The following is a 27873-nucleotide window of genomic DNA, read 5'->3' as shown; positions in this document are numbered from 1 at the left end:
TCCCCAGAGCCAAAAGTCTCATCCTATTATACACACGCGTGCACACACACACACACACACACACAGTGCCCCCCTCCCCCACTCCCCCCCCCCCAGCTCTCAGGCTCCACGCTGGCCATCTCTGGGGCTGTGGCTTCCCCCTCTCCCGCCCCTGCCTGGGTTCCTTCCTCCTTTCTACATTTTACTAGTTTGCATTCCCCACACACACCCCCCCCCCCCCGCCACCCCCACCCCCACCCCCGCCAGATCCTTTATAGATGCCTGGCTCCCCTCCAAGGCCTCGAGGCTTTGGCGGCTCTGGAGGACAGAACATGGCCAGGGAACCTGACAAGGCACTGACACCAGCGACCCTGGTGGTGCTGGCCACCCTGGGCACAGCTGCGATCGCGACCACGAACCCCGGCATCGTGGCCAGGATCACCCAGAAAGGCCTGGACTACGGTAATCAGACGCTTTCCTTCCCTCCTCTCCTGCCCCTAAGGAGCACTTATCGAGCACCTCCTGTGTGCAGTCCTTTAACTCCAGTGCATGGCCTGCTCACAGCTCCTCAAAGGAGGCCCTCTGACCCCTGTCATGTATATGAAGAAACCGAGGCAAGGTGAGTGGCCCAAGGTCACAGAGCTGCAAGGTGGCCGGCAGGGTTGGGATTGGAGTGTCGATCTGGAGGACTCCACGTCCAGTGCTCAGGCCGCTGAGGGTCCTCATGGTCTCCTCCCTCTCTCTACCCAACTGCCAGCTCAGGCTTCTAGGCCCTTCTCTTCCCCCCAAAGCTGATTCTCAGTCTTGAGATTGAGTTTTGCCTTGAGATTCCTGGCTCCATCTTCAGCGTGGGCAGAGCCCAGGCCCTGTGAGGAGGCTAAGTGACGGGGACGGGGGAGGAGGGCCCTTCTTCACGGTCTCCCCCCAGGGCAGGGGCTTGGCAGCCACACTGCGCACATTACCCATCTGGATGCACCAGAGAGGGTCCCCCCAGGCCGCTCATCCAGGTCCAGACAGAGGAAAGAGTGGCATAAAACAGCCCCTGCCGCTCCACTCTGTGCCGGTCATTTCATCTTTATTTCAACCCTGGGTAGGACATACCGTCACCAGCAACATCCACAGATGAGCAAACTGAAGCTTGGAGGGGGCCCTGGGGAAGTGCGCGCCTAGATCTCGCCTCCAGTCTTGGCTCATGCCCCCCACCTTCCCCGCGCGGGGTTGCTCGACGCTGCCCCCCAGTGGCAGAGAGATGAACTGTGGAACAGTGCGGGAGACCCAGGCGCGCAGAGGTCAGACCGAGAAGGCAGACCCTCGTGGGCTGGCGTGCCGCTGAGGGAATGGGGACAGAACTCAGGGGGACCTGGCACCCCACCCCCGAATTCCTTCCCCAGCCCAGGCAGGACGTCTCTGAATCCCAGGTGCAGGCAGAAGGCTCCACGTGAGCTCGGAGGCAAGAGTACCGGGTGGCCCTGAAGGCTTCCTGGGAGCAGAGGCCTGGGCTCAGCCTTTAAACCCAGAAGTCTTCGTGTTCTGTCACAGCAGACTCAGTTTCCCCATGTGGCAACCAGAGTGGGTGTCCTGAAATACGGCAAATCTGCTCGTGTCCCTGCCGTCAGAAGATGTCCTGATCCTTTAGCATGGCATTTGAGATCCTTTTAAGACCTGGCCCGGTGCACGGGCTCCGGGACCGGAAGGGCCAGGATTCAAATCCTGACCCATCACTTGTCAGCTGTGTGGCCACTTTCCCAAATTTCCTCCTCCTCACCTGTGACTTGGGGGTGGTGACAGGACCTCCTCCCGAGGGTTTTCAGATTCAATAGCTTAATACGTGTACAGAGCTCAGAACAGCGCCTGGCACAGAATAAGAGTAAATGTGGGGGAGATGTCATTTCCACTGGCTGTTGGAAAACACAAAGCCTGGGAATCCTCTTCTTACCACTTCCTCCTTCTCAAGTAACGTGTCTGCCTTTCGACGGGTCCTTGGACGCCGTTAGCCACCTAACTGATGGCAGGATTCCTGACTTTGGGCGTTCGTTCATTTATTCACCCGATATTAAGTGCCTTCTAATAGTAAGTGCCAATCACTACGGTAAATGGAGGGGCCACATTCATCAACAAAACGGATGTGGCCGCTGCAAGCCTTGAAGGGTTCCTGTCTAGCAGTTGGGAGAGGTGGTAACCACAGCGTCACATGAATAGATGTACAATTACAAACAGTCATGGGGCTCCTCGGGAGATGCCCATGGCATCATGAGAATGATAACAAGGAGGATTGCTTTCGTCTCCTGGGTCAGAGAAGGTTCCCGGAGGAAGTGAGGATCGAGCAAACCAGAAGTTAACCAGGTGAAGGTGGGAGGGAAGGGTTTCCTAGGCAGCAGAAATGGCACAAGCAAAGGTCCTGTGGAGAGAGGCCAAAGGTTAGAGAGATGGAGTGTTTGCGAGGGCACAGCACAGAGCGAGGCACAGAGTAGGTGTTCCGTGAATACTCATAGAATGCATGACTGGGTGTTTGGGGTGATATTTTATTTTATTAAAAATGTTTTTTAACGTTTATTATTTTTGAGAGAGAGCGAATGACAGCGTGTAAGCAGGGGAGAGGCAGAGAGAGAGGGAGATAGAATCCAAAGCAAGGCTCCGGGCTGTGAGCACAGAGCCCCACCCCAGACTTGAACCCATGAACCATGAGATCATGACCTGACTGAGCCACCCCGGTGCCCCTTGGGGTGATATTTTAGACCAGGGATTGGCAAACGACAGTCCTGGGGCCAAATTTGGCTGGCCACATGCTTTTGTATGGCCCGTGAACAAACAATGGCTTTTACATTTTACATTTTTAAATGATTGAAAAAAAGTCAAAGAATAATATGTGAAAGTTATCTGGAATTCAAATCTCAGTGTCCGTAAATGAAGTTTTAAAGTTTTATTGGAACACAGCCACACCCATTCGCTTGCTTATTGTCTGTGGCTGCTTTCGTGCAATCACAGCAGAGCTGAGTGGTTGTGACAGAGACCGTGTGAGCCACAAACCCAAAAATATTCACTATCTGACCGTTTACAGAAAACCCTAGCTGACCCCTGATATGGACAGGGACAGGCTGTGCCTCTGACTGTCACCCTTTTTCTCACCCCTCAGCCTGCCAGCAAGGAGTGGCCGTGCTGCAGAAGGAGCTGGAGAAGATCACCATCCCCACGTTCTCAGGAAGCTTCAAGATCAAGCATCTTGGGAAAGGGCATTATAGCTTCTACAGGTGAGGCCTGTCGAACTCAACCCTCAGTGTACAGAACTTGTAGTGTCCTGGGGCCACCAAGACCTAGAATCACAGAGCCACAAACTCCTAAACTCAGAGAGGTTAAGACCCCCCGTCCAGTGTTGACCCCACCCCAAGGGGATATAGTCCCCCAAGCTGAGTGTAGAGGAGGCCACAGAAGGTGCTCACCATGACTCCCAAGGCAGGGCAAATGTGTCACGAACCCCAAAACTCTGTGCCAGGTCCATATAGCAAGCAAGATTTGGAGGAGGGGGTTCAAGAGCAGAAAGCTTAATCTAAAATGGCTCAAACCAGAATTTATTGGCTCACGTGTCTGAGAAGTCTCTGGAGTAGTCTGGCCTCAGGTTCAGCTTGAGGTAGCCCCAAATGACATTGGCCCCTGTTTTCTCCTTGCCGCTTCTCAGCATCGCTTCCCTTGAGGAGGTCCAATTCTCAGGTGGGGTGTCCCCTCAGAGATGCAAGATGGCGACCGGCATCTCCTCAGCACTCTGAATCCTGTGGAAGGAGAGCACTTTTCCCTTGAATCTCAAGCGAAAACACTAAGATTCTCACTCTGCTCGTCCCACCTTAGGTTACGTACACGTCCCTGAACCAATCACCGTGGCCAGGGGATACCCTACACTAACTAGCTCACGCCCAAGTCAAAAGCTCCACCCCGTGAACATGGAAAGTCAACTTCCTTTGCAGTGACATGGAGTAGCTGTGTGGAGCCCCCAAAGGAAAAAGGGAGTTCTGTTACCACAAGAAGGGAGTGTGGGTGCCGGGCAGAAAACCCATAAATGTCCACTACGGACTTTTATACACCTATTCACTCAACAGATATTTTTGAGCACCTACTATGTGTCTGACACAACAGGCTTGGCTACAACAGTGAACCGAGAGAAACACACTCCACCCTTTCATAGAACTTGCAGTCGGGCGAGATTACATCTGTTATCCTCGTTGATGGTCACACTTCCCGCAAGATGGAGGTTATTGTGGCCCAGAAAACTGAGCCTCAGGATGATCAAGTGGCATACTCAGGGTCACACAACAGTACACTGAGGAACGGGATTCAAATGCAGATCTGTCTGACGTTAAAGCCTGGCCGCTCTGCCCTATGCCCACAGAGTTTCCAAGGTGGCTCTCGTAGTTTCCGGGTTCTTCTGCAGTGGATGTGGTGAAGGGCTGGGGGTGGGATGAGTCTGCACTAACCATTAACTGAGTTCTTGTGTGGGCCCCCAGGAGGCTAACTGAGCATTTCTTCTTCACAGCCTGGCTATCCGTGGATTCCAGCTTCCCAGTTCCCAGATAAAACTAGCTCCCAGTGAGGGCCTCGATCTCTCCATCGCAGACGCCAATGTCAAGATTAGTGGAAAATGGAAGGCACGAAAGAACTTCATGTGCGTTTCCAACCTTGGTGTTGACTGAGTGTGTGGGTGAGCTTTAGGTGATACTTGAAAGGGGTGAGGGCCAGGATCTCAGGAACACTCAATTTTTGCGTTACCCATCACCACTTGTGCCCACAGGGCTCCTGGGGGGGATTTTTCATAGCCCCTGGTTAATAGCCGAGCATTTGTCCGTGTCAGAACGCAAGACATTGACAAGATTGAGTTTGGTACGTGAAGCGTAGGATGGAAGGCTCAGCGGGACCTATAATTTACCCCTTTATCAGTTAGCTATGGCTGTGTAACAAAACACCCCAACTCAGCTGCTGAAAACAATAGTCATATATTATCACTATGTATCTGTGTGTTAGCTGGGGTTCCGCTGATCTGGGTTGGGCTCAGCTGAGGCAGCCCTTCTCCACACGTATCTCTTCGTCCTCCTCCTTAGACCTGCGGGCTACTCAGAGCATGTCCTCGGTGGTGGCAGACATGCGAAAAGGGCAACCAGAAACATTCTAAGGTCTAGAATTAGCCCGTGGTCACTTCTACTCACTTCCACCATTGGCCAAAGTAAGTCACGTGGCCAAGCCCAAAGGCAAGAGCCTGGAAACGCATGCACCTCCCCCCCAAGATAGGCAAAGGAATGGAAAATTGGGGCAAATCATCCAAACCACAACTCTGAATCAAAATACTGGGTTCTCACCACGGTGAGCCTGCCCTCTAGGGGTGGCGGCTCAGAACGACCAATCACTTCAGCGACTTTGTGGCGATTCCAGGGGGATCACGGGGGAGAAGACACTTTGGGGAGAGGGACGTGAGTCTGCCTTCCTGTCCCTTCCCCACAGTAAACATCGCTTAGCTCTTCGCGTGGGCTCTTTTGCGTCATTCATTTCACTCGCTGATGGCGCAAAAGGTAATGTACTTCATTATGTTAAAGGAGAGTTGGCAAAACACACTCACGTCCACCGTCTTACCCCAAACTCGTTCCATCCCTGAAGGAGCCCATTTCATGAACCCATTTTATTGAACCCATTTATTGACCCCATTTATTGAACCCATTTATTGACCCCATTTCATGAACGAGGACATTAATTAGTGAAAGTCTCCAAACATGCAGATTCTTAGGGGCAAAGCCGGTGATCAACTGCCGGTCAAGGGTCTGGGCGAGGAAACTGGAAATCAGAGCAGTTGAGAAACATACCCAAAGCCACTCAGCAAGGGCAGAGGCAAGGGGAGAGAGCAGCGTTCTGCCGGGCAGACACGGATCCACGCGTCCCTCCGTGCTGTGTGACCTCAGGCAGGCGGCCTCCCCTCTCTGAATTCCATCTCAAGCAGCAAAACCTACCTTCCGGCCCAGGCTTGAAGTTTGAATGGCACTAGGGAAGAAACGGCTTGCTCTGACTCTGATCTGTGTTTCCCTTCAGCAAAACCAGCGGCAACTTTGACCTGAGTGTGGAGGGCGTCTCCATCTCGGCCGTTCTGAAGCTGGGCTTTGACCCCGCCTCCGGCCACTGCACCGTGTCCTGTCCCAGATGCAACAACCACATCAACGGTGTCCGTGTGCACATCTCAGGCAGCAGCCTGGGGTATGGTCTCCTAGGGCCGTGGGCGGGAGGAGAGACCTTAAGAAGCACTGCCCTGCATTCAGAGAACGTCCCAAGTGCACCTCTTGCCGGGCCTTGTTCAGAGGCCTCCGCTGTAGGGGAGGGGCAGGGTCCGCAGACAGCACAGAGACCACCCCCGCCTCCAGGAGTCATTTGGTCATCCGACATTCATTCAACAGACTCTCCTGAGCCCTGACTATGCCCCGGGCTCTGGCTAACCCCTTGACGTGCGTTGAACCGCACAACCCTCACCACAGTTCTGTAGGCGTTGATTCCCCCATTCAACAAATGTCCACTGAGAATCTGCTGTGCACCAGGAAACAGCAGTGGCCGATAAAGACTTAGCAATAGCGAACATCAGCGGGACGTCAGCTAGCATTACCGTGAGCCAAGCGTGCTTTTCAGCTTGTGAATTGTCTCAGTCGAGCCGCACGGTGAAGTTAGTCCGTTATTGCCCCCGTTTTCAGAAGGGAAAACCAAGGCAGAGAGGGGATAGAAAAGAGCCTGAGTTTTCATACCTCGTGGGTGTTGAAGAGGGATTCAGCCCACGGCTATCCGGCCCCAGGCTCTGAGCCACTCAGCCCCTGTTCTCTTGAAGCTTCCGACCCACTGGAGGAGATAGACATCAATCAAATCATTGCGTTAATGAATGATTCATAAAGGATCACAAAAGAATGTAAGAACTAAGAAAAAGGGGTACAAAGTGCTATGAGCACATAGAACGGAAGGGTCTGACCCAGTCTGGCTGCTTCTTCCTTGATGAAACATTTGAATTGAAATGAAAAGAATAAGTAGGAGTTAATTAGGCAGATGTGGGGGACAGGGGGTGTTTTCAGTAGCAGGAACAGCATGTGCAAAGGCCTTGTGGTGGGAGGCAGCATAGAACACAGGAGGATACTGCAGAGCAGCGCGGCTGGAGTGTCAAGGGGGAGAGCAGCAGCGACGAGAGAGGCTGAGACAGGGTGGGGCCCCAGCCGTGCACCAGCTGAGGAAACAAACTCATGAACAAGTCACTGCACCCCGAGGGCCAAGTATCTAATGGGGGTGTGCACAGTTAAAGCCCGGGCACGAGGGTGCCTAGGTTACTTGAAGGAGGGAGGAAGATGTCCCAGATGAGGCAGCCTCCAACGCAGCCCAGGGACACCTGGGAAGCCTCACGCCTGTCCCCACATGTCAATCTCCAGGTGGCTGATCAACCTCTTCCACGAAAAAATTGAATCTTCGCTCCGAAACAGGATGACCAGCGAGGTAAGACGGGCTCAGAGTGGGCGGGGCCCTCAGCGCAGGCGTCGCTGGATCCTTCCGCTCTCGGACCAGAGGACTGGAAGGCGTCCTCATAGCTCTTTGAGACCTCCGGCTCGGCTCTAGAAACCAGTCGTGAGGAGTCCAGCAAGAGACTGAAACGAGGGTCACAGCACACACCCACAGAGCGTGCACTCGCCCCACGCCCTGCCTGGACCTCCTCTGCTCTTCCCCCTGCCTTCCTCCCGCAGGCAAACTTCCTTCTCCCCAAGTCCCTTCTCCCAGCTCTCTGGCCTCCTCCCCCATCCCTGCCATCCCCCAACCCCCCCTGTTGGTGCTCCCCACCCGGAAACCACACGATTGATGAAGCTGCTAGGCTAGAGTGCCAGCAAAGTATCCCCTGGGGCTGGAACAGAAAAGGGTCACTGGCTAGCGTTCCCCAACCCTCCCTCGCCCTAAATCCACCCAGGCCAGCTTCTTCGGCTGAGAAAAGGGGCCATTCATCGGGCTGGTTTTCCATGAATAAACCATTAGCTGCCAGGAATGCCCTGCGCCTGTCTCCCAGGCCAAGTGAGCTGAGGAAAGCGGGGAGCCACTGAAGATTTTAGGCAAGGGGGTGACCCGGCCAGATCTGTGCTTTGGAAGAGTTTCTGTGGCTGCCGTGAGAATGACTGGAGGAGCCAAAAGATGGGGCAGGGGACCTCACGGAGCCCAAGGAAGCTGTACAGTCTTCTAGAGGGCAGCCACTGGGTTCTCGGTCAAAGGCACTGACAGTGGGGACAGGGAGACATCAGTCAGATCAGATCATTGGTCTGACGGCATTCTGTCAAAGTTGTAAAACAAAACAAAACAAAAGCAGTGCGTGGTTGTCGAAATGTGTACCACAGCAGATTATAAAATGGGTTTTAGCGGCAGAATCCGGCCCCCGGGTCTAATTCGTTTTGCCACTTTGAGCAAATTTCAGATCCTCGGTTCGACCATCTGTAAAATGGGGACATTAATACCTCCTTGCACCCAGCTGCTCAGGCAACGCAGGCGGTGCACTCACCCACCAGCCTGACTAACCCGTGGTTCAACTGTCCTTGTAGTTAAATCATAGTACAAGGGCAATGGCAGCATTTAACATTGGAACTATTAAAACAGAGCATTTCTTGGTGACACCTTCAGAGTGGCCCTCAGGAGCAGCCAAGTTAAAAAGTAATGATGCACCTGTTGTTAGACAACAACGTGAGAAGGAGGAGGAGGAGGGGGGGAGGGGGAGGGGGAGGATGTCTGCATACACGGAGTGCTTGCAGTGAAATTGGTCCTATGTCTCGAGCTGTCTACAAGGATCCCAGCATTTAATCCGCACAAAATCCTTATGCTAGGGGGTGTCATGGTTTTCTCCATTTTACCGATGGGTAAACTGAGGCTCAGAGGGGGAAGTGATGGGACTGGGGTTCAAACCCAGGCTATCCCCCCCTCCGAGGTGAAGCTCTTGATCATAGCAAGATACTCTTTAGAAGACAGTACTGGCTTGAGTGGACAGGCGGACGGATGGGTGGATGGATGGACGGATGGACAGATGGACGGATGGATGGATGGATGGATGGATGGATAAACGAGGTACCAGGGTGTCCATGATCGTAGCAAGGGCTGGAAATGACGAGGAGTGAGCTGGGCAGTTAACTCCTGGGAATACAGAGTGAAGGGTGGGCATCTGAGGGAAGGAAGAGCCCCGGTCTACGCGAAGTGTGTGTGTGGGGGGGGGGGGGGGGCCGAGAGCGGGGGACGACACAAGCAGCCGCTGGAAGCTGGGCTCTAGGCTGTGATGCGATTTGCTGTGGTTTGGAGCCATCTGGTGGCCCTCGTCGGGGAGTGGCACTGGAGGCCAGCAGCCCAGGGGCAGGCAGCCCCAGCTCCCAGATGTGCCACCCCCTCCCCACCCCCTTCCCCAGACCACTCGCGGCAGAGGTACCGGCTCCTCAGAGGACGATATTCTAGGCGCGTGCAGAGTCTTGCGCGTGTGATAGAAACACACTCAGGGCAACCAATTTTCTCCCTCCGCCACTTCTTTCCTCCCTCCTACCCTCCCCCCTTCCTTCGAAGAAGCATTCAAAGAAAGCAAAACGTGCCCGGTTCCTCATTCCCGAAAGACATTTTCCGCCACGGGAAGCCCTCACTGGCCACTTCTTTGGTTCTTTCCAGATCTGCAAGGTGGTGACCAGTTCTGTGTCCTCCAAACTGCAACAGTATTTAGAGACACTGCCAGGTGAGCGCTGGGCGAGGTCAAGGAGACAGGGAGAGAAGGGGGAGGAGCACAGGACAACAAGGAGAGTGTGATGGAGCCTCCAAGTTTCCCAGACAGGCTTGGGTCTGGGTGGAAACGGGTAGAACGGACGATTTTCAACCGGCAGCTCGCATCGGACCCCAAATGGGCCAGGCCCTCGTGGCAGGTGCGAGAACAGCCCATGCCCATTCATTCCCCCACCGGTGCCGAGGCCAAATAACAAACAGTCCCAGCTCTCTGTGGTCAGGCACTCATAGCTGCCCTGAGATCTGACGCTGGTCATTTCGCCTCTCTGGGCCCCGGTTTTCACATCTTTAAAATGGGGACAATTCTCCATACCTCCCAGTAACTGAAGAGCTGCAGGTTGGGGGGCAGGCTCCCACTGGCTGAGTGCTTCCCATGTCCTCGCACCCAGAGGAACTGTCTCCTCTCAGCCTCCCAACGCCTCACGGAGGTTGGTGTAGTCTCCCAACTTTACCGCCAGGAAACTGAGGCTCAGAAAGGAACTGTGACTTGCCCGAGGTCGCAAAGCCAGAAAGAAGCGGAAGCAGGATCCTAATTGGGGTTTTCTCACTCTAGAGCCTGTACCCCAACCTGCTAGCCAGGCTCCCTCCCGGTGGAGCAGTCATGGCAGCCCATGGTGCGAGCCCATTCAAGATGCATTCCTTCCCCAGGCACGGCCCCAGACCCTCCAGGGATGGGCCCTACCTGGGCATGTTCAGTGCAATGACACTGTCCACATTTTGGCCTCAGCAGGCAGGAAAATGACTTTGGTTTGAGTCCCGGCTCCATCACTCTCCAGCTGTGCCATTTGGAGGAGTGACATCTCCGAGCCCCGCGTCTTCCCCCTCTGATGTGGGAAGGAAGGGCTTAAGGAGGGACCGGCATTTATTTAATTCTCATTCGTTACTGCTGGGAACCACAGACACTGTTCAGACCTGAACCAACCTGGGCTCAGCCTGGGATATTATCACTGCTAGTAATGGTCCCTTTGGCTTTTGAGCCCCTCCCATGTCCGGGGCATCTGTGGGGTCACCAGTACTGCCCCATTCTACACGTGACAAAAAGTGGCTTAGAGTAATGAAAGCAACTCGTCCAAGGTCAGATAGAGTTCAATTCAAGCCCAGGTCTCTCTGCTTCTTGACCCTGTGTTTTAGCTACATCTTGGGGCTATGGAAGCAGGGGAAGAGATAATGTCTGTTTGTGTAGGGTGGGGGTTCATTTTCCTTTAAAGGGAGCCCAGGGAGGGCTTCGTGGAGGAGGTGGGAATGGAACCTGCACTGCAGTTCCTTGCCGTTCAACTCTGGCAGATGCCAACACTGCATCTCAGGCCCTAAAGATGCTGCCATGGGAGGCAGCTCATGGCTCATCTTCTTCCCGTCTAGTGACAACTCGAATAGATCATGTCGCTGGGATCAATTACTCACTGGTGGCACCTCCAACAGCCACGACTGACAACCTGGATGGGCAGCTGAAGGTGAGACTTACACTGGGGAACTTATACCCTCATGCCTTTGCCACAGGCCCTCCTGGGGCTCCCCAACATCCTAATCTCGGCATCTTCTCCCTGCTCTGGTCACACTGGCTGGCCTCCCGCTATTCCTGAACCACTCTATCCCTGCTCGCTCCCTTGGGCCTTTGCACCTGCTCCCTCTCTGCCCAGAATGCTCTCACCCAGATATTCACATAAACTCTCCCTTCTTTTTAAGTCTTTACTTAAATATCCCTCCCACTAAAGCCCACTCCCACTGAAATAGCTCCTTCTTCCCCCCCATATCCTGATTTATTTTTCTCAACATCACATATTATTAACAACCCCCCAACACACACACACACACACACACACACACACACACACACACACACAGAGTCACATGTCTGTCTCCCTCACTATGATGAAAGAGGTGGGACTATAGCTGCTTTGTTCCTGACTATAGGTGCACACCCAGAACCATGCTTGGTATCTATTAGCTGCTCAGTAAATATTCTGCTTGGACAGACAAATAGATGGATGGATGGATGGATGGATGGATGGATGGTGGATGGATGACAAATGGATGGATGGATGGATGGATGGTGGATGCATGGATGGATGGATGGATGGATGGATGGTGGATGGATGGACGGATGATGAATGGATGGATGGTGGATGGGTAGATGGATGGTGGATGGATGGATGGATTGATGGATGTTGGATGGATAGATGGTGGATGGATAGTGGATGGATGGATGGATGGATGGTGGATGGATAGATGGATAGTGGATGGATGGATGGTGAATGGATGATGAATGGATGGATGGTGGATGGGTAGATGGATGGTGGATGGATGGATGGATGGATGGTGGATGGGTGGATGGATGGATGGATGGATGGATGGTAGATGGATGGTGGATGGATGGATGGTGGATAGATGGAGTATCATTTCATGCTACTTTCCCCCCACTCACCACCCTCCAACCAGGAACATGGGCTTTGCACTTTCTCAACACACCAAGCTCGTTCCCACCTCAGAGCCTTTGTCTTACCCATCCCCTCTGCCTGAACTGCCTTCCCTCGCATGCCCCCCTCTACCCACTGGCTTCTTCTACTCCAGGTGAGTCTGTGCTTGGATGTCACTCCCAAAGCAGCCTTCCCTGACCACCCCAGCTGGAGTGGGTCCCACCCTTGAATTCCCTCTGGATGTACTTCATTCAGTCCCTCCACGATTGGTGATTGGCTTGTTTGTTTACTGTTTACTTGTTGGTTCTAAAATACATTTGATATAAAAAAGAAAATTTAGAAACTACAGAGAAGCAGAGCAGAGAAATAAATAGGAAGGAAAGGAGGAGGGAAGGGAGGAGAGGGAGAGAGATTACCCAAATATTACAACTCAGAGGCTAAAATTAACAACTCAGGAAACAACAGATGTTGGTGAGGATATGGAGAAATGGGAACCCTCTTGCACTGTTGGTGGGAATGCAAACTGGTGCAGCCACTCTGGAAAACAGTGTGGAGGTTCCTCAAAAAATTATAAATAGACCTACCCTACAACCCAGCAATAGCACTCCTAGGAATTCTTCCAAAGGACACAGGAGTGCTGATCCGAAGGGGCACATGTACCCCAATATTTATAGCAGTGCTCTTAACAATAACCAAATTATGGAAAGAGCCCAAATGTCCACCAACTGATGAATGGATAAAGAAGATGTGGTTTATATATACAATGGAATACTACTTGGCAATGAGAAAGAATGAAATCATGCCATTTGCAACCACATGGATGGAACTGGAGGGTATTATGCTGAGTGAAATAAGTCAGTCAGAGAAAGACAGATACCATATGTTTTCTCTCATATGTGGAACTTGAGAAACTTACCAGAAGACCATGGGGGAGGAGAAGGGGAAAAAAGAGTTACAGAGAGGGAGGGAGGCAAACCATAAATAAAAGACTCTTAAATACAGACAATAAACTGAGGGTTGATGGGGGAGGCAGGGAGAGAGGGGAAAACGGGTGATGGGCATTGAGGAGAAGGGCACTTGTTGGGATGAGCACTGGGTGTTGTATGTAAGTGATGAATCATGGGAGTCTGCCCCCCAAACCAAGAGCACACTGTATACCCTAACCAGAACTGCCGTGAACATCCTTGTATCTGGGTCTCTGCCCATCCTTGGCTATCTCCTAGAAGTGGCATTGCTGGACCAAATAGTATACTTAAAAAAAAAAAAAATCTAAGTGGTACAATGGAATAAAGGATGAGAATAACCTGTTTATTGACCCCCCCAGTCTCCTGCCCAGAGGTCATGGCTGTGAGGCTCAGGGTGTGTTATATGTGAATCTCCAGGCTCCCTGGTTCTAAACATTCACATAAATGCAAGCCCATCCGGTTTTGCTGGTAATCTGTTTGCATGAATGGATACATAGCATCTTTTCACTTGCTTTTCTCGTTTAAAAATCTGCATTAGAGTTGGCACATGGGTCCACTTATTTATTTATTTTGAGAGAGAGAGAAAGTGAGCACATGCATGTGAGCAGGGGAGGGGCAGAGAGAGAGAGAGAGAGAGAGAGAGAGAATCCCAAGCAGGCTCAACGCTGTCAGTGCAAAGCCTGATGTGGGGCTCAAACTCACAAACCATGAGATCATGACCTGAGCCGAAACCAAGAGTCGGATGCTTAACCGACTGAGCTACCCAGGCGCCCCTCACTTATTTATTATTTTAAAGAGTTGCATGGTATTCTGTAAGATAGGTGAAAGGGTAGTTAATTTTTTATGACCAAACGATTCAAAGGTACAGAGAAGATTACACACTGACGTACCTACCACCGAGCTTTAAGAAATGTTACCATTAAGGGGCGCCTGGGTGCCTCAGTCGGTGGAGCGTCCGACTTCGGCTCAGGTCATGATCTCACAGTTCATGAGTTCAGGCCCCACGTCGGCCTCTGTGCTGACAGCTCGGAGCCTGGAGCCTGCTTCGGATTCCGTGTCTCCCTCTCCCTCTCTGCACGTCCTCTGTTCACACTCTGTCTCTCCCAAAAATGAATACACATTAAAAAAGAGAGAGAGAGAAAGAAAAATGGAAAAAAATGTTACCATTTTGCTGTATTTGCCTCTGATTTTTTTCTTTGAAACATTCGAAACATAAACACCAAGGCTTCCTTGGGCACCTGTACCCCGCAGGGAACCCACACGGATAAGACGCCCGTGTGTATCCTTCTTACCTGTGGTGTTTACACTTTTACTGCTTAACTATGTGTCGATAATTCTTAAATAGTACGTTTTATATGCCTTTAAATTTTACATAAATGGTATTCTACCATATGTATCTACAACTTACTCTTTTATAACTCAGCATTGGGTTTTTTTAGCTAAATAAATGATCTGCTTTGGCAACGTGTGGCCAAGTTGCTCTTCAGAAACTTATAAACATATATTCCCCCACAGCATCTGAACACTCTCCCCCAAAACTGGATGGTGTGAGCTTGAAATATGCTTACACTTAAAACAGTTTACCTCTCCCTTTAACATTTTGCTAATTTGACAGATGAAAGCAAACAAACAGAACCTCGCTGTTCTTCTGGTAGAATTTCCGTGCTTGTTGGCAAGGTTGAAGCTGGGCCGACGGAGTGGCCGGGAGGTTGGGAGTGTCGCACGAGCGGCCTCAGGCAAGCCTCTTCAGCTCCCGGGGCCTCAGTATGCTTTCCTGCAAAATGGGCATAATCACATCCCCCTCGCAGGACTGGCAGGAAGAGGCCCTAGAAACTAGCACCGAGGAGGCGTAGGACATTCTTGTTAGTTTCTGCCATGGCTTCCTCCTCTGTGAGTGCGTGATTGGTACCCCCAGCCCATTTTCTCCTGGAATGAAGACGTTGAATTATAATTCCTGAAGGAAGCCCAGGCTCACCCTGTCGCCTCCACCCCCAGGGGGAGTTTTTCAGGTGGGCCCACCCCAGTCCCCCTCCCTTTGCCCCTCCGCCACTGGCCTTTCCCAGCGACCACGACCGCATGGTGTACCTGGGCATCTCCAACTACTTCTTCAACACAGCGGGATTCGTGTACCAACAGGCCGGGGTCCTGAACCTGACCGTCACGGACAACATGGTAAGGCCAGGCTGGGGGTGGATGCGGGAAGAGCACGGGGCTCGGAGCACAGCAGGCCGTCTGGACTTGAACTTGTGTTTACACGGGGGAGATCACAGTCCAGCCTCTAGGGGCAGCCAGACCTGAGTTGGAATGTCAGCCTCCTCTTTTCTAGCTGGGTGACCTTAGAGCAGTAGGTCAACCTCTCAAAGCACTCAGCACGGGCTTAGCACGTAGGAAGTCCTGGACGAGGATAAAAGTCACAGCCAACACCGCCCTTGCCCTCGCCCTTGTGCCCTGATCCAATCTTAGCCTCAAACCACCATTATCATCAACCTCAGTGTCTCTATCGATATATTCAAAGCTGAGTCCTGCTCTGGGCCTCAGTTCACTCATCTGTAAAATGAGGAAATAACCATCCTGTCCAGAGTCCAGGTGCAACCAGGTCACCAACCATGTGTCCCCTGGAAAGATAAACAAAGACCTCCCGAATGAGAACTCTTCCGGGTGAGAGAGTCAGCCACCAACACCTGCATTTAGCAGAGACTCAAACACACTCAGAGGAGGGGGAACGTGATGGCTTTATACCTTTACAAGTGTGCTCCTAAGAGAGTTTTGGCACGGGGAAGCTGGAGGTGAGCTAAGAGAAGCTGGGCATCCTATGTGATTGGTTTGGAGAGCCTATCCGAGTTTTTCAGGGAAAAAAAAAGGGGGGGAAGCTGGCAGTCCTGGCTGTTCCAGGCTGATTGCTGCAGAAGTTGGGGGTCCCCATTCTATTGTCATGTGTAGACTGGCCGTTGTGCATTTGTGGATTCAGTCTTTCACCCCTCCTACGGACCCCCCCCAATCTATAACATAATCCCCCAAGATCTTTTTCTCTTCTTTTCTTGCTACAGATACCAAAGGAATCCAAAGTCCGACTGACAACCGAAGTTTTTGGAATCCTCATACCCCAGGTAAGAAAGAGTCTGTTCCCCTTTTGCCCACTCACGAGGCATCCTGGGGGTACCGGGGAGTACTAAGCTCTGCCTAATGGCTTGATGAGAGCCCCCCTCTCCAGATCTAGCGGCAACCCAGCCTGGGAGTGGAAGTAGCCTTGTGTAGTCCGTCCTCAATGCAGAGAAAGGCTCCGAGCACCCAGGTGACCAGGCATGAGGGTAGACACTGGGGGCTTTTCCATGCAACAAATATTTATTGGGGGCTCACCGTGTGCCCAGGGCCCTGTTCTTGGCGTCTAGCAAAGCAGACCATCTCCCTGCCCTCCTGGAGCTCCAGTCCAGTGAAGAGAGAAAAGTCTTATTCAGGTACCCAAAACAAATAAGAAAATGCACGCCAAGATAAATGAAGCCAACAGATTGATGAGGTCACTTTAGACAAGGACCTCTGTCTCAGTCTGCTCAGGCTGCTATAACAAGGTGCCACGGACTGGTGGTTGACACAACAGAAATAAATTTCTCATGGTTCTGGAGGCCAAGAAGTCTAAGATCAAGGTACCCACACATTTGGGTTTGGGGGAGAGCCTCTTTTGGGCTAATAGATGGCTGCCTTCTTGGGGCGCCTGGGTGGCTCAGTTGGTTGAGCGTCCAACTTCAGCTCAGGTCATGATCTCACAGTTCGTGAGTTAGAGCCCTGCGTCGGGCTCGGTGCCGACAGCTCAGAGCCTGGAGCCTGCTTCCGGTTCTGTGTCTCTCTCTCTCTCTGCCCCTCCCCTGCTTGCGCTCTGTCTCTCTCTAAAATAAATAAACATTAAAAAAATTTTTTTAATAGATGGCTGCCTCCTTGCTGTGTCCTCACATGGCCTTTCCTCTGAGCAAGCAAGCTCTGGTGTCTCTTCTTACGAGGACACTAATCCTGTTGGATTAGGGCCCCACCCTTATGACCTTGTTGAATCTTAATTTCTTCCTTAGGGCTTCATCTCCAGCTACAGCCATACAGGGGGTTAGGGCTTCAATGCATGAGTTTCGGGGGACACAAACATTCCATCCATAACAGCCTCTCCAGTGGTGGCCCTTCCAGAAATTTCTATACAGGAGGTACTGGTGTGGGGAAGTGTGACTGGTAGGGGGACCAGGGGACTCTCCTTGAAGCTTTATGGCCTAACCATGAATTGCCTGGGGGAGGGTTGGAAGCTAGGAGAGACAGGGGCAATGTCACAAAGCCCTCCTCAGTTCCCCCAGGAAGCCACCACTGCTCTGTGACATTTGAGCTGACTCCTGAAGGAAGGGAAAGAGCCAAACTGGGAAGGAACGGGGGGGGGGGGGGAGGAGGGAGGGGAATGAGCATTCAGCAGGGGAACTTGGACAGGAACAGAGTGGGTCATATATTTGAGGAACAGAAAGGAGTCCCGTATGGCTGGAGCTGGAAAGCAGGGAGTGGGGCCCGTGGGGTGAGGTCGTGGACACCGAGCGCAGAGAGTGCAATCTTTCCAACAGCAATGGGAAGGGGTACCTGAGGGGCTCAGTCGGCTATGCATCCAACCCTTGCTTTCAGCTCAGGTCATGATCTCATGAGTCGTGGGATCGAGACCCGTGACGGGCCGTGCACGGAGCGTGGAGCCTGTTTGGGATTCTCTCTCCCTCTCTCTCTGCCTCTCTCTCTCTCTCTCTCTGTCTCTCAAAAATAAATAAATAAATGAACAAATAAACAAACTTTTTTTATTAAAAACAATGAGAATACATTGGAGGCGTTTATGCAGGGCCAACACAAGATAGGATTTAGAAACAGTTTAATAAAATCGTCATTTTGTTTGTTGTCCCCACTGGGGACTGCAGGTGGCCAAGATGTTCCCCAACATGAAGGTGCAGCTCGTCTTCTGGGCCTCCTCCCCGCCGCACCTCACCATGCACCCCGAAGGCCTTGTCCTCACCCCTACCCTGGATGCCCAGGCCTTTGCTGTCCTCCCGAACTCCTCCTTGGCCCCCCTGTTCATGCTTCGCCTGGTAAGCGGTTCGCAGGTGTGGGCAGACGAGGGCAGCGCCCTGGGAGTTGGGGGACCAGGGTGAACCTGCCCAGGTTCAGACGCTCCAGCGTCTGAGACCAGAGCCACGGTACTGTTTCTGGCTTCTGCGGGCATTCATACATTCAACTCTTCATTCTGTCGCTGCCTTGAAATACGTGTACCGTTTCAGGTTCATTCGCTTGTGTCTTTGGTCATTCAATTAAGCGTTTGTGTATTTGCTCATTCATTCAAGTATTCATTAGATTGCTGACTTGAAACGCGCTAGATCTGTTCTGGTGCATACATGCATTAATCTGTGCCGTTATTCATTTATTCATTTACTTATACCTTTGTTCAATTAAACATTCATGTGTATATGTGTTCATCCATTCATCTTTTATTTGCTGACGCACATCTCTGTCGATTCCTTCATCTGCGTGTGTAAGCCCTTGCTCGTTCAAGTTTGGGTTCTATTGCTGGTGTGCGGGTTCATCCTCTCTCTGTCTCCCCGTGAACATTCGGTGGCACCCGCTGTGACCATGGAGGCGAAGGCCAGACCTTCTCCCCACCGGGGGGTGCTCGCAGGCCTCAGGCAGGTCTGCCGGCTCTCAAGTCGAGACCCATTTCCCCATTTTGCCAATCAAATGGGCTCCCGGGGGGGTCGTCCCGGGTCTTACAGACAGTGGGCAGGAAAGCTGAGGCGGGGAGCTCGGTTTTCTGGCTCCGTCCATATTTGTTGAATGAATGAATGAATGGATGGATGGATGAATGAGTATCTTGACATTAGGGCTGGCCTGGACTCCAGCCCCGAGGTCTGTCTCACCTAGCCTGTGAGAATGGCCTGGGAACTCTGGAATGGAATCCAAGAGCAGCGGGAGAAAGTGGTAAGTGGTTGACAACCCAGGACTCACCGACAGGCACGGAGCAAAAGGAAGAGCCCCTCCCCCTCGGGTTCTGCGTGGGCTCGGGGACCTCACTCTTCGGCTTGCTGCTTTGCAGAGCATGAACATTTCTGTGACGGTCGGAGCCACGCCTGACAGGCTTGTGGGACAGCTCAGGTTGAACAGGTAAGTGGGCCTGTGGGGATGACAGGAGTGGCTGCCCATCCGTTCTCGGGGCCCGTGGGCCAGCAGTGGCCCCACAACACCACGAGCACAGTGTCGTTGCTTTCTTGTTCATCGGTGGCAATTAAGCCTCAAATGGTGCACAGCGGGCCCCATAGCCCTGTTTTACAGACAGTGAAACTGGTGTGCAGAGGAGAAGGGCCCCGCCCAAGGTCATACATGTAGGTGACCGGTCATCTTGGTTTGCCCGCAGCCCCCCGCCGTTAGCACTGAAAGTCCTGCACCCTGGACGGCCCCTCCGTCCTGGGCAGACGCGTGGCTGGGTGATGCCAGCTGGTGCCTCCAACCCGCGCTGAGCCACGCCAGCGCCCAGCCACCCGCATCCCTGATCTGCCTTAGCGCTCGGAAAACCCACAGCGATTTCTTCCTACCCCATCCTTGGGACTTTGTCAGCCGCCTCGTGTTGGAAAAACCCCAACAGAGGCCACTGTGGCTCAGCGCGGGCTCTGGTGTTGAGGACGCCCGCCCTCAAAGCGCAGCTCACCTTGCAAACACTGAACTCACCAAGGTCCTGTCGCCCTGGCTGCAGAAGAGGCCATTGATTTAGAAGAAACAAATAAGTAAGCCCAATAATTGTTCCTGGCCAGCAGCACTGTAGGTGAGAATGAAATCAGGTATTCAAACGCGTCAAGGTATTGAGAACACAAGAAATCTAAGTGCTCAGTAAGCAAGACAGAGAGGCACACGCGGAAAAGAGAAAGACAGCAATAGGCGAGAGACAGAGAAAGTCAGAAACGGAGACACATGGAGAGACTCTCAGAGAGAGATACACACAAAGGGGGGGTGGGAGAGACAGAGAGGGACAGACAGACAGATGATGGAGAGGCATGATAAGAAAGAGACCGAGAGAGAGAGAGACAGAAGGGGGGAGAGAGAGAGAAGGACACACACACACACAGCAGAGAGGGAGATCCTCAGAGAGCAGATGTGATGGCCCCAACCGCTAGACCTGCTGTCTGCCTCTTAATCACGCTCGCGCTGCTCGGATGGAGTCTTGACCTACATTCCTGCCCATTTCCGCCCTCTCTCCAGCACAGAGCTGTCCTTCTTAACCTTGAGACTGGCTCCTGAGGTTTACACGCGGCTTATTTCTCCAGGCATCATTCTGACAGGTGTTACTGCCTCAGATACATGTGGATTTAATTTTCCTTGAACGCCCATGGGCCTCCCAAGTAGGGGAGCCGGAGAGGATACAGCTGGGTGAGGGCTGAACAGACTCTCAAACACGCGGGGCTGGGGTGCGAGAGTCCACAGGGCAGGAGTCCCGGGGCTCCCACCTCTCGCCGAACAAGGGTGAGTTTGCAAGCTCCCCTTCTAGGGTATTCGAGACAAGAGCTCAGGCATCAGAGAGATTGGATTGAGATTCCACTTTGCTGATTGTTAGTTGTGAGACCTTGTAAGTTGCCTAGCGGCTCCGTCAGTTTCCTTATCTGTGACCTGCGAGTGTGATGGCCCTTGCCTCCTGGGGGCTCTATGATTTCCCATGGAGGGTAGCACACAACATAGTGAGGGATGGAGGTTCAACAAGGAGCCACGTGGTCCCTCCCTCTTTGATCACTGTTAAAATGTCATAAAGACTGTAAAGAGGGGACAGTTTATTGGTAATTGAGAAGTCTAAGGATTTCAGGCAAGGGTGGATCCCAGTGCTCAAATGATATCCTGAGGATTCTGACTCTCTCCATTTCTTGGTTCTGCTCTCCCCTACGCGCGCTCCATTTCACAGCAGGCTGTCACCAAGGGGCCACAAAAGTGGCCACCGGGAGCTCTCCTTTCCCGGAAGAAAGAAAACACCTCCTCCCCAATATTTCCAGAAGTCCTAGGGCCAACTCTAGTTGCACCAGCATGGGTCACAGGTCCCTCCTTCCAACAATCACGATGGCAGGGAAGGTGGACTCTGCCCTTTCGCCAGACTACCCCAGAGCTCAGGGCTAACAACGTAGGATACCCTAAGTACCCTAAAGAAACAATCAGGGGGCTGTGACCAGAGGAAGGGGAATGAATACTGGGTGGGACAACCAGACGGCATCCACCAGAGAGGGCCCCTTCTCCCCAGCAACAGGGCTCTAACACAGCTCAGCCAAGTGCTGGTCTCAGTTTCTTCCTCCCCTTCTCACAGGCTGCTCCTAGAACTGAAGCACTCAGACATCGGCCCCTTCTCGGTGAGTCTGAGGCCCTTGGTGGCTCCTTCCGTCCCCCTGATTTGGAGAGAACTGTCCTCAGGGCCCCTAAGGCTCATGAACTGTCCTCAGAGCCACCAGGGCTCATGGCATCCGGTGTGGAGGCCACCTGGCCGTTTGCATGTAATTTGCATGTGACGTCACGGCGGGTGGAGCTTTGTGGGCCCACAGACCTAAGCTCCAATCACTGCTCCACACTTCCCCTCTCTGAACTTCCAACCTTCCCCCAAACCCAGGATAATCCTTCCTAATTGCACGAAGGGCAAAATGAGGGTGTGGTAGCAAGTCGCGGGGAGGGCTGAAGGCTCAGAGAGGGAAAGCCTCTCTGAGGAGGTAATATCTGGGCTGAAAGAGCCAGCAAGGTGAAGAACTACTTCAGGCAGAGGGAACAGCGGGAGCCAAGGCCCTGTGGTGAGAACAAGTTCCACATGTTTGGGGAATGGAGGGAAGCCTGCGTGGCTGGAGCGGATCAAGCTGGGTGTGGGGGCATAGGAGGAGATGCGGCTTGAGAGGCAGGTGGGGCTGGCTCATCCTGGGCCTTCTGGCCTGGAGTAGATTGTGTTCAAAGGGCAGTGAGAAGCCGGTGACCTGTTCCACGCAGGGGGCGGCCTGCTCTGGTTTGTAGCTTTTTAAAGATGCCCCTGGCTGGGGGTGGGGGGGAATGGATTTGGGAGGACAAGAGCCAGCCCAGGTGGATCAGCAGGGAGACGGAGTGCATTTGTGGGTGAAGAAGGAGAAAAATGGTGGATTGGAGCCACACTTTGGAAGTGGTATTCGAGGCCGCGTGGTGAGAACTTTGATGTGGGTGGAGGGGGTGGTGAAGAATGATTCCTAGTTTTTCGGCCTGAGCAGCTGGGTGAAGGGCGGGGTCGTGTAGAGGTGGAGAAGGGCAGGTGGGAGGGGAGACAGTAGGTATCTCGCCAGCCCGCTAGATGATTCCACTGCCTGCAATCACTGACCATCATTAAGCAGACTCACCCCTGCCCACCCCCCTCACTCCCTCTAGGGCACTGGAGTTGCCCAAGTAAATAGCAGCTTAGCACTCTTCACCAGCCACCTTGAATGAGCGTCGCCCTTGTGACTTCCATTAGAAGCCACGGCATGCTGATTCTGTCCTACACACGGCCCAATCTCCCAGGGGGGCGTCCTGTTGAACCCCTGGAGAGCATTTTCTTGGATCCCTGAAATGCCCCCCAAGAGCCCCACCAAGTGGGTACCTTGGAAGCCACCTGGCCCCGACGTCAGACCATCCCAACATCCCTCCACATTGGATGGAAATCCAGCCAGCCATTCCCACCCAAAAGGACTACAACGAACAGAAGGACCCAAAGTGTCCTCATTGTATTTTCACAGACTTACTGGTGCCAGGGTTTTGTGGGCCTGCTTCTTCCCAGTATTTCCAGAATATTGGGAATATTCCAGATATACGGTGGCTTGACTCTGTCGGTAACCAATGCCTGCTTCTGCATAAGATCAAAATTTAAAGTTCTCAGATTCATGGGAAGAAGGGCACCACATTTTATGAGCCCAGGGATTTACAGCCTGGAGAAGGAAAGTCAGTTGCTCCCAGAACAAAAATGTACATATTTACAAGCTGTAAATGTCACCGGGCAATCATCTTGAGGTGCCACGTTACCTTTGAATAGTGTTTTACTATCGCAAAAGCAAAACATGTACGTTATAGAATAATCAGAACCTACAGGTGTGCAAACCAAAGAGAATAAAAGCCATTCCCACTTGATCATTGGGAGTATATCCTACCTGACCTTTTGCTGTGCATAGCCAACAACACAACAGAATTGTGTGGTTTCCATAGCCTGCTTTTCCTCACTCAAAAATATAACATGAATATCTCTGTGTGGACAATTAAATTTCTACGGTACTATTTTTAACAGTTGCATAGTACTTCCTAGAATCAAAGCACCCCCGGGCCCCCTAGGAAATTCCCCCATTTGTTAGACATTTCGAGCCCGATGCGGGGCTCGAACTCACGGACTGTGAGATCATGACCTGAGCCGACGTCGGATGCTCAACCGGCGGAGCCACCCGGGCGGGCACACACATTTTTAAGGCTTTTGCTGAACATTGCCAAACAGAGCCTCAGAAGGGTTGAACCAGTTTGCCCCGTCGCCGGCAGTGTCTGAGGTGATGCATTTTCTTACACAACGGTTTTCATGGTTAAATACTCTCTGATGAATGACCTTCCTTTCTTCGGCCTGGTACCTTCCATCTAGAACACGCTTCACATCTGGAACCTTTGGGTGCAAAAGAGATCACTTGGGTGACCTGATTGGGCTGCGGAATCTGCCTGGCATCACCTGGGTGCCAGCTCGGAGGTTGTCCTGTCGGGGAGGGAGGCTGATGCCCGGGCGCCCTGACATGGCTTCCGTCCTTTTCTGATTTGCAGGTTGAAGTGCTGCAGGCTGTCATGAACTATGTTGTACCCATTGCTGTGATTCCCAAGGTCAACGGTAAGGCGCTTTGGAGAAACGGCTGACTTTCAGTCCTAGGGGAGGCGGAGGGAGTTAAGTCCTACAGCCGCCTAACACCTGGCCCCAGTTATGGAGGCTGGAGGGTGGTCACTCCAATGAACCTCACGTGGCATCTGACCCAGAAAAGGGGATGGAAAAAAAGGGGACCCCACGGGCTGAGCTCCTATCATGTGCTCATCCACCATTTCACCCAGTCTTTAAGACCGCCCCATGACATGCGGGTTAGTAATCTCTCCAATTTTTGTGGGAAGAAATGGGAGATCCGAGAAGTCACAGGGGGCTGGTTGCAGGTCCCGGGGGAGGGTGAGAGATGAAGCTGGGATCTGATCCCAGCTCTGAAGCCAGAGCCCTCAGCCCCCGCCCACCTCTGGGAGAAGGGCCAGGGAAGAAGGGCTAACCTCGGCTAACGGCTTCCGCTCATCGCCCTGATAAAAGCCTAACCTTTGCAGAGCCAGGGACAAGAGAGCACATACCTCTCTTAGAGGACCACATACCACGGGACTAGAATAGTTCGAAATTGTCAATTGAGACAAAAGTTATGATATAGGCTACGACATCTCCCACCTTGGCAAATGTAGCTTCCTAATGATCTGGGAGGCCAGGTTTGAGTTTAGAAGTCTCCAGAGGCTCACATCAGAATATGGTGGTATGGGGGGGGAGGGGTCCCGGGCTACCACCCGTCTCTAGTTTCATCCTAAACATCGAGGGGCTTCGTGTGCACACGGGTGGATACCCCCAGTCGCATGCCACGGGCTGTCTACCCCTCCCCCCCCCCACCCCCAGCAAGCAGCCGCCCCTGACCTTGTACACCAGCATTGCCATCAGCCTCGGGAGGGGGGTCTTGGGGAAGAGGTCTGCACGCATCCTGAATGTGGGCTGGGGGCTGACGGGGCGAGAAGGCAAGGCTCCGGGTCCCTGCGCGTGGTGAAGAGCGTCTCTGGGGCAGCCTACTTGTCCAGCCTACAAGTAGTGCCAGTCCCTACCCAGAGCCGGGGACGCTGGTTCAGGGAGGCCGCCCCCTCCCCTCCCCCCTGCTGACCTCCTCCTCCACGGCAGAGCGGCTGCAAGAAGGCTTCCCTCTCCCGATGCCCAAAAACGTCCAGCTCTTCAATCTGGTGCTTCAGTCTCACCAGGTAGGTCCGAAGGGCTCTTTCCGCCAAATGTCCCCCAACACCAGCAACCTGTTGCCACAAAGCTTCCCGCAGGCCAGCCCTGCAGCAAGCACCCTCTGCCCTTACAACACCCCGCGAGGTGGGGGACTGTTCACCCGCAGGGAAGAGGAAGGCTCAGAAAAGCCACGTGGCTATTCAGTGGAGTCCAAATTCAAAGCCAGTTCCCCCCTCCCCGCCCCCGCTTTGAACCACTGGCTTGGAAGCGTTCCCACACTGTGTTCGGTAAAAATGGAGCTCACTTGGTGGCCACAGGGCCTCTTTTATAAGTGGATGTATTTAAATATTTGGCAAGTGGGTATCGCATGACTCCCTCGGCGGCCTGGCAACATTCTAGGCCTGGGGGAGAGGAGGTGGGGGGGTGGTGGTAAAAAGTGAGGTACCAAGAGGGGACTTAGTCCCAGAATGGAGACCTCCTTTTGTCTGTCCCCCAGCCAGACCCACAACAACATCTGAGACTACTTAGGGATGCTTTCTTCTCCTCAAAGGCTCCCTCTCCCGATTTCCCAGCTGCCTCTCACGGGGTCAGTGCCGGCTTCTTTCCTGGCTCCTTCTTCCCTTTCCTTCCCCTTCCTTCCTCCCTCCCCCTCCCTCCCCTTCTTCCCTTCACCTTCCCTCCCCCTCCCTCTTCCCCTCCTCCGCCCCCTGCCCTCACCCTACCAGCAGGAGTTCTCCAGAGTTCCTGCCCAGGCCTCTGCCCTCCCCCACTCTTGGCTTTCCCTGCCCACTTGCCTCAAGCCAGCAGCCGCCTTTGTGCCACCCAGTGACCCAGCTGCACTTCTAGATTCTTCCATGCTCCCAACTTGTGCATTCGCTGGTGTCCCTGGAGTCTCGGCCCTGAGGCCCCTTAACCCAGCATGTCTACTGGGTAATGACACTGCCACCCCACTATAGCGTTCCTTAACTTGCTCAGTGGCTTTCCTGTTAACCTCGTGACCTTCGTGGGGCCTGGCCACGTCGCCCAGATTCCCCGCCCTCCCTCACCCCCAGTCCCCAGTTCTTCAGGCAGGCTACCAATGGGGCTGAGACTACAGAACAGTAGCCAAGAAAGCAGAGGCCGCACATCCCCCCATGTTCCCCACGTTTTACCAAGTTCATCCTTAAAAAAAAAAAAATGACTCCATGGTACCATGTAATTTCTTCATTTCTGAAAATGCTGAGCGAAGGGCAGGAAGGAGCAAAGAAAAGTGGTTTTGCAGCCTTGATGGGAAGGAGGCTCCCTTGAGCTGCCATGAGGCAGGGATGACAAATGAAGGCCTGTGCCGCAGCCCGCGGTCCCCCACCCGTGTCTGGGAGGGGACAGCTGCCAGGGCGGCTGCTGATAGGATCACGGCGCTGACATGCAGACCCCGGCGGCGACACCCCGAGTGCCCGCCCCCCCCCCCCCACTCCTGCCTTTCTGTCAGCAGACAGGCCCCGCTCTGCTCTCCTTCCCGTCGGGCAGGTGCTCCCAAGGTTTCCTTCAGAAACCCCAGCAGCCCCGCGCTCACAAACCAGGGCGCACGTCCTGCTGATGGCAGTGTTCTCCTCTCTCCCTAGAATTTCCTGCTGTTCGGTGCAGATGTTCACTACGGCTGAAGTGGCCGTGGGCGCCAGGAGGGGAGAGGTTGTCCGCACCTGCTCCTGACGTGCCCGTGGGGCAGAGGCTGCCTTTCTCCAGCCCTTGCACCAGAGGCCCTTGCAAATTTCTCGGAACTCAGATTCGGAAATGACCTCCATACAGGAACTGTGTTCCTTGAGAAAGCGTGGGATGTGTATTTCAGGGATTATGAGCATCCTGCGAGGCCTGAGTCCCCCCTCCCCGCCCCCCAAAAAGCACTGCTTTCTCTGTGGAATTCTGTGTGATGGTGTCGTTTCTTGTTTTATGTCCATTCTTTTGTTCACCGTCTGTACCCAGCATGCTCTGCGGTGCTGACAGCACAGCCCCCACACGCCCTTCTCAGTAGAAAGTCTTCTCCCTTTTTGGGGACACCCCTCATGCCACACTTCCCAAGAGTACTTAGAGTTTACTCAGTCCAAAGGGAGCGCATCTTGCCTCCTAAGTAAGGTCAGGCGGAGTGGATCCACCTGCTGGGCTGTTGTTTCCGCCACTGCCACACGGTGCCGCTGTTGAACAGCTATCCTGTGCAGCCTGTCGTCTTGACTACAACCTCCGGAGCCTGTTGCTCCTGTCACCACCACACGGTGTCGCTGTTGAACGGCTGTCCTGCACAGCCTGTTTCCTTTCCCCACCCTTTGGCTCTGATGTGGCTCCCTTTTCCCAAGCTCTCCTGCTCAGCCGTTGACCCCAAAGCAGAACACTGGGCCAGGGCACAGATGCCATTAGAAGTGTTGGTCACATCCTTAGCTGCAATAGCTCTCCCCCATGACGTTCAGGGCTGGCACCAGACCCCTAGCCCAGACTACCCTCGGGCCCTTGGTGAGTTTCCTTGGGGGCTCTGGGCCATTTCCCCTCATGGCATACCAGCGGTGGCCATCTCGGGTCATTAGCCAGGTCCTGCTAGCATTGACCGAGCAGTCCTGGAGGGCTCTTGCACTGTTGACATTTGGTCTGAGACCAGAAAGATGAGTTCGAAGCAGGCGGTGGGGTATGGGATGACATAAGCAGATTTAGTTTTAAAAATGTTTGCTTGTGACTCCTGAAAGCATTTGGAGGGGCAAGAGTGGAAGGAGGTGGGCACAAATTA

At 53.2% G+C, this 27873-nt stretch overlaps 1 protein-coding gene across 1 annotated transcript; it reads left to right on the top strand.

The window, feature by feature from the left end:
* Positions 1–270: 270 nt before the first annotated feature.
* BPI (bactericidal permeability increasing protein) lies at positions 271–27021 on the top strand. Its single transcript, XM_019458523.2, has 15 exons — positions 271–441; positions 3113–3227; positions 4502–4630; positions 6040–6201; positions 7404–7467; positions 9649–9712; positions 11116–11207; positions 15131–15307; positions 16183–16242; positions 18058–18225; positions 19224–19291; positions 21465–21507; positions 23933–23996; positions 25074–25150; positions 26726–27021. Exons 1-15 carry the CDS (start codon positions 312–314, stop codon positions 26762–26764), a joined length of 1452 nt encoding a protein of 483 aa, XP_019314068.2. The 5' UTR covers positions 271–311; the 3' UTR covers positions 26765–27021.
* Positions 27022–27873: the final 852 nt, after the last annotated feature.

Source organism: Panthera pardus, unplaced genomic scaffold (genome assembly GCF_024362965.1).
Source record: "Panthera pardus isolate Hobbes unplaced genomic scaffold, ASM2436296v1 HiC_scaffold_25, whole genome shotgun sequence".
In the NCBI taxonomy this organism is placed as follows: domain Eukaryota; kingdom Metazoa; phylum Chordata; class Mammalia; order Carnivora; family Felidae; genus Panthera; species Panthera pardus.
The sequence above is the reverse complement of the archived record's forward strand: the minus strand, read 5'-3'. Positions and strand labels throughout refer to the sequence as shown.

What these genes read in the sequence shown, in the direction of transcription:
- BPI (XM_019458523.2), top strand. Translation starts at nt 312, where the DNA reads ATGGCCAGGGAACCTGACAAGGCACTGACACCAGCGACCCTGGTGGTG. An exon ending in ATCTCAGGCAGCAGCCTGGG is followed by an intron (nt 6,202 to 7,403) that starts GTATGGTCTCCT and finishes GTCAATCTCCAG; the next exon opens with GTGGCTGATCAACCTCTTCC. An exon ending in TGACCGTCACGGACAACATG is followed by an intron (nt 15,308 to 16,182) that starts GTAAGGCCAGGC and finishes TTCTTGCTACAG; the next exon opens with ATACCAAAGGAATCCAAAGT.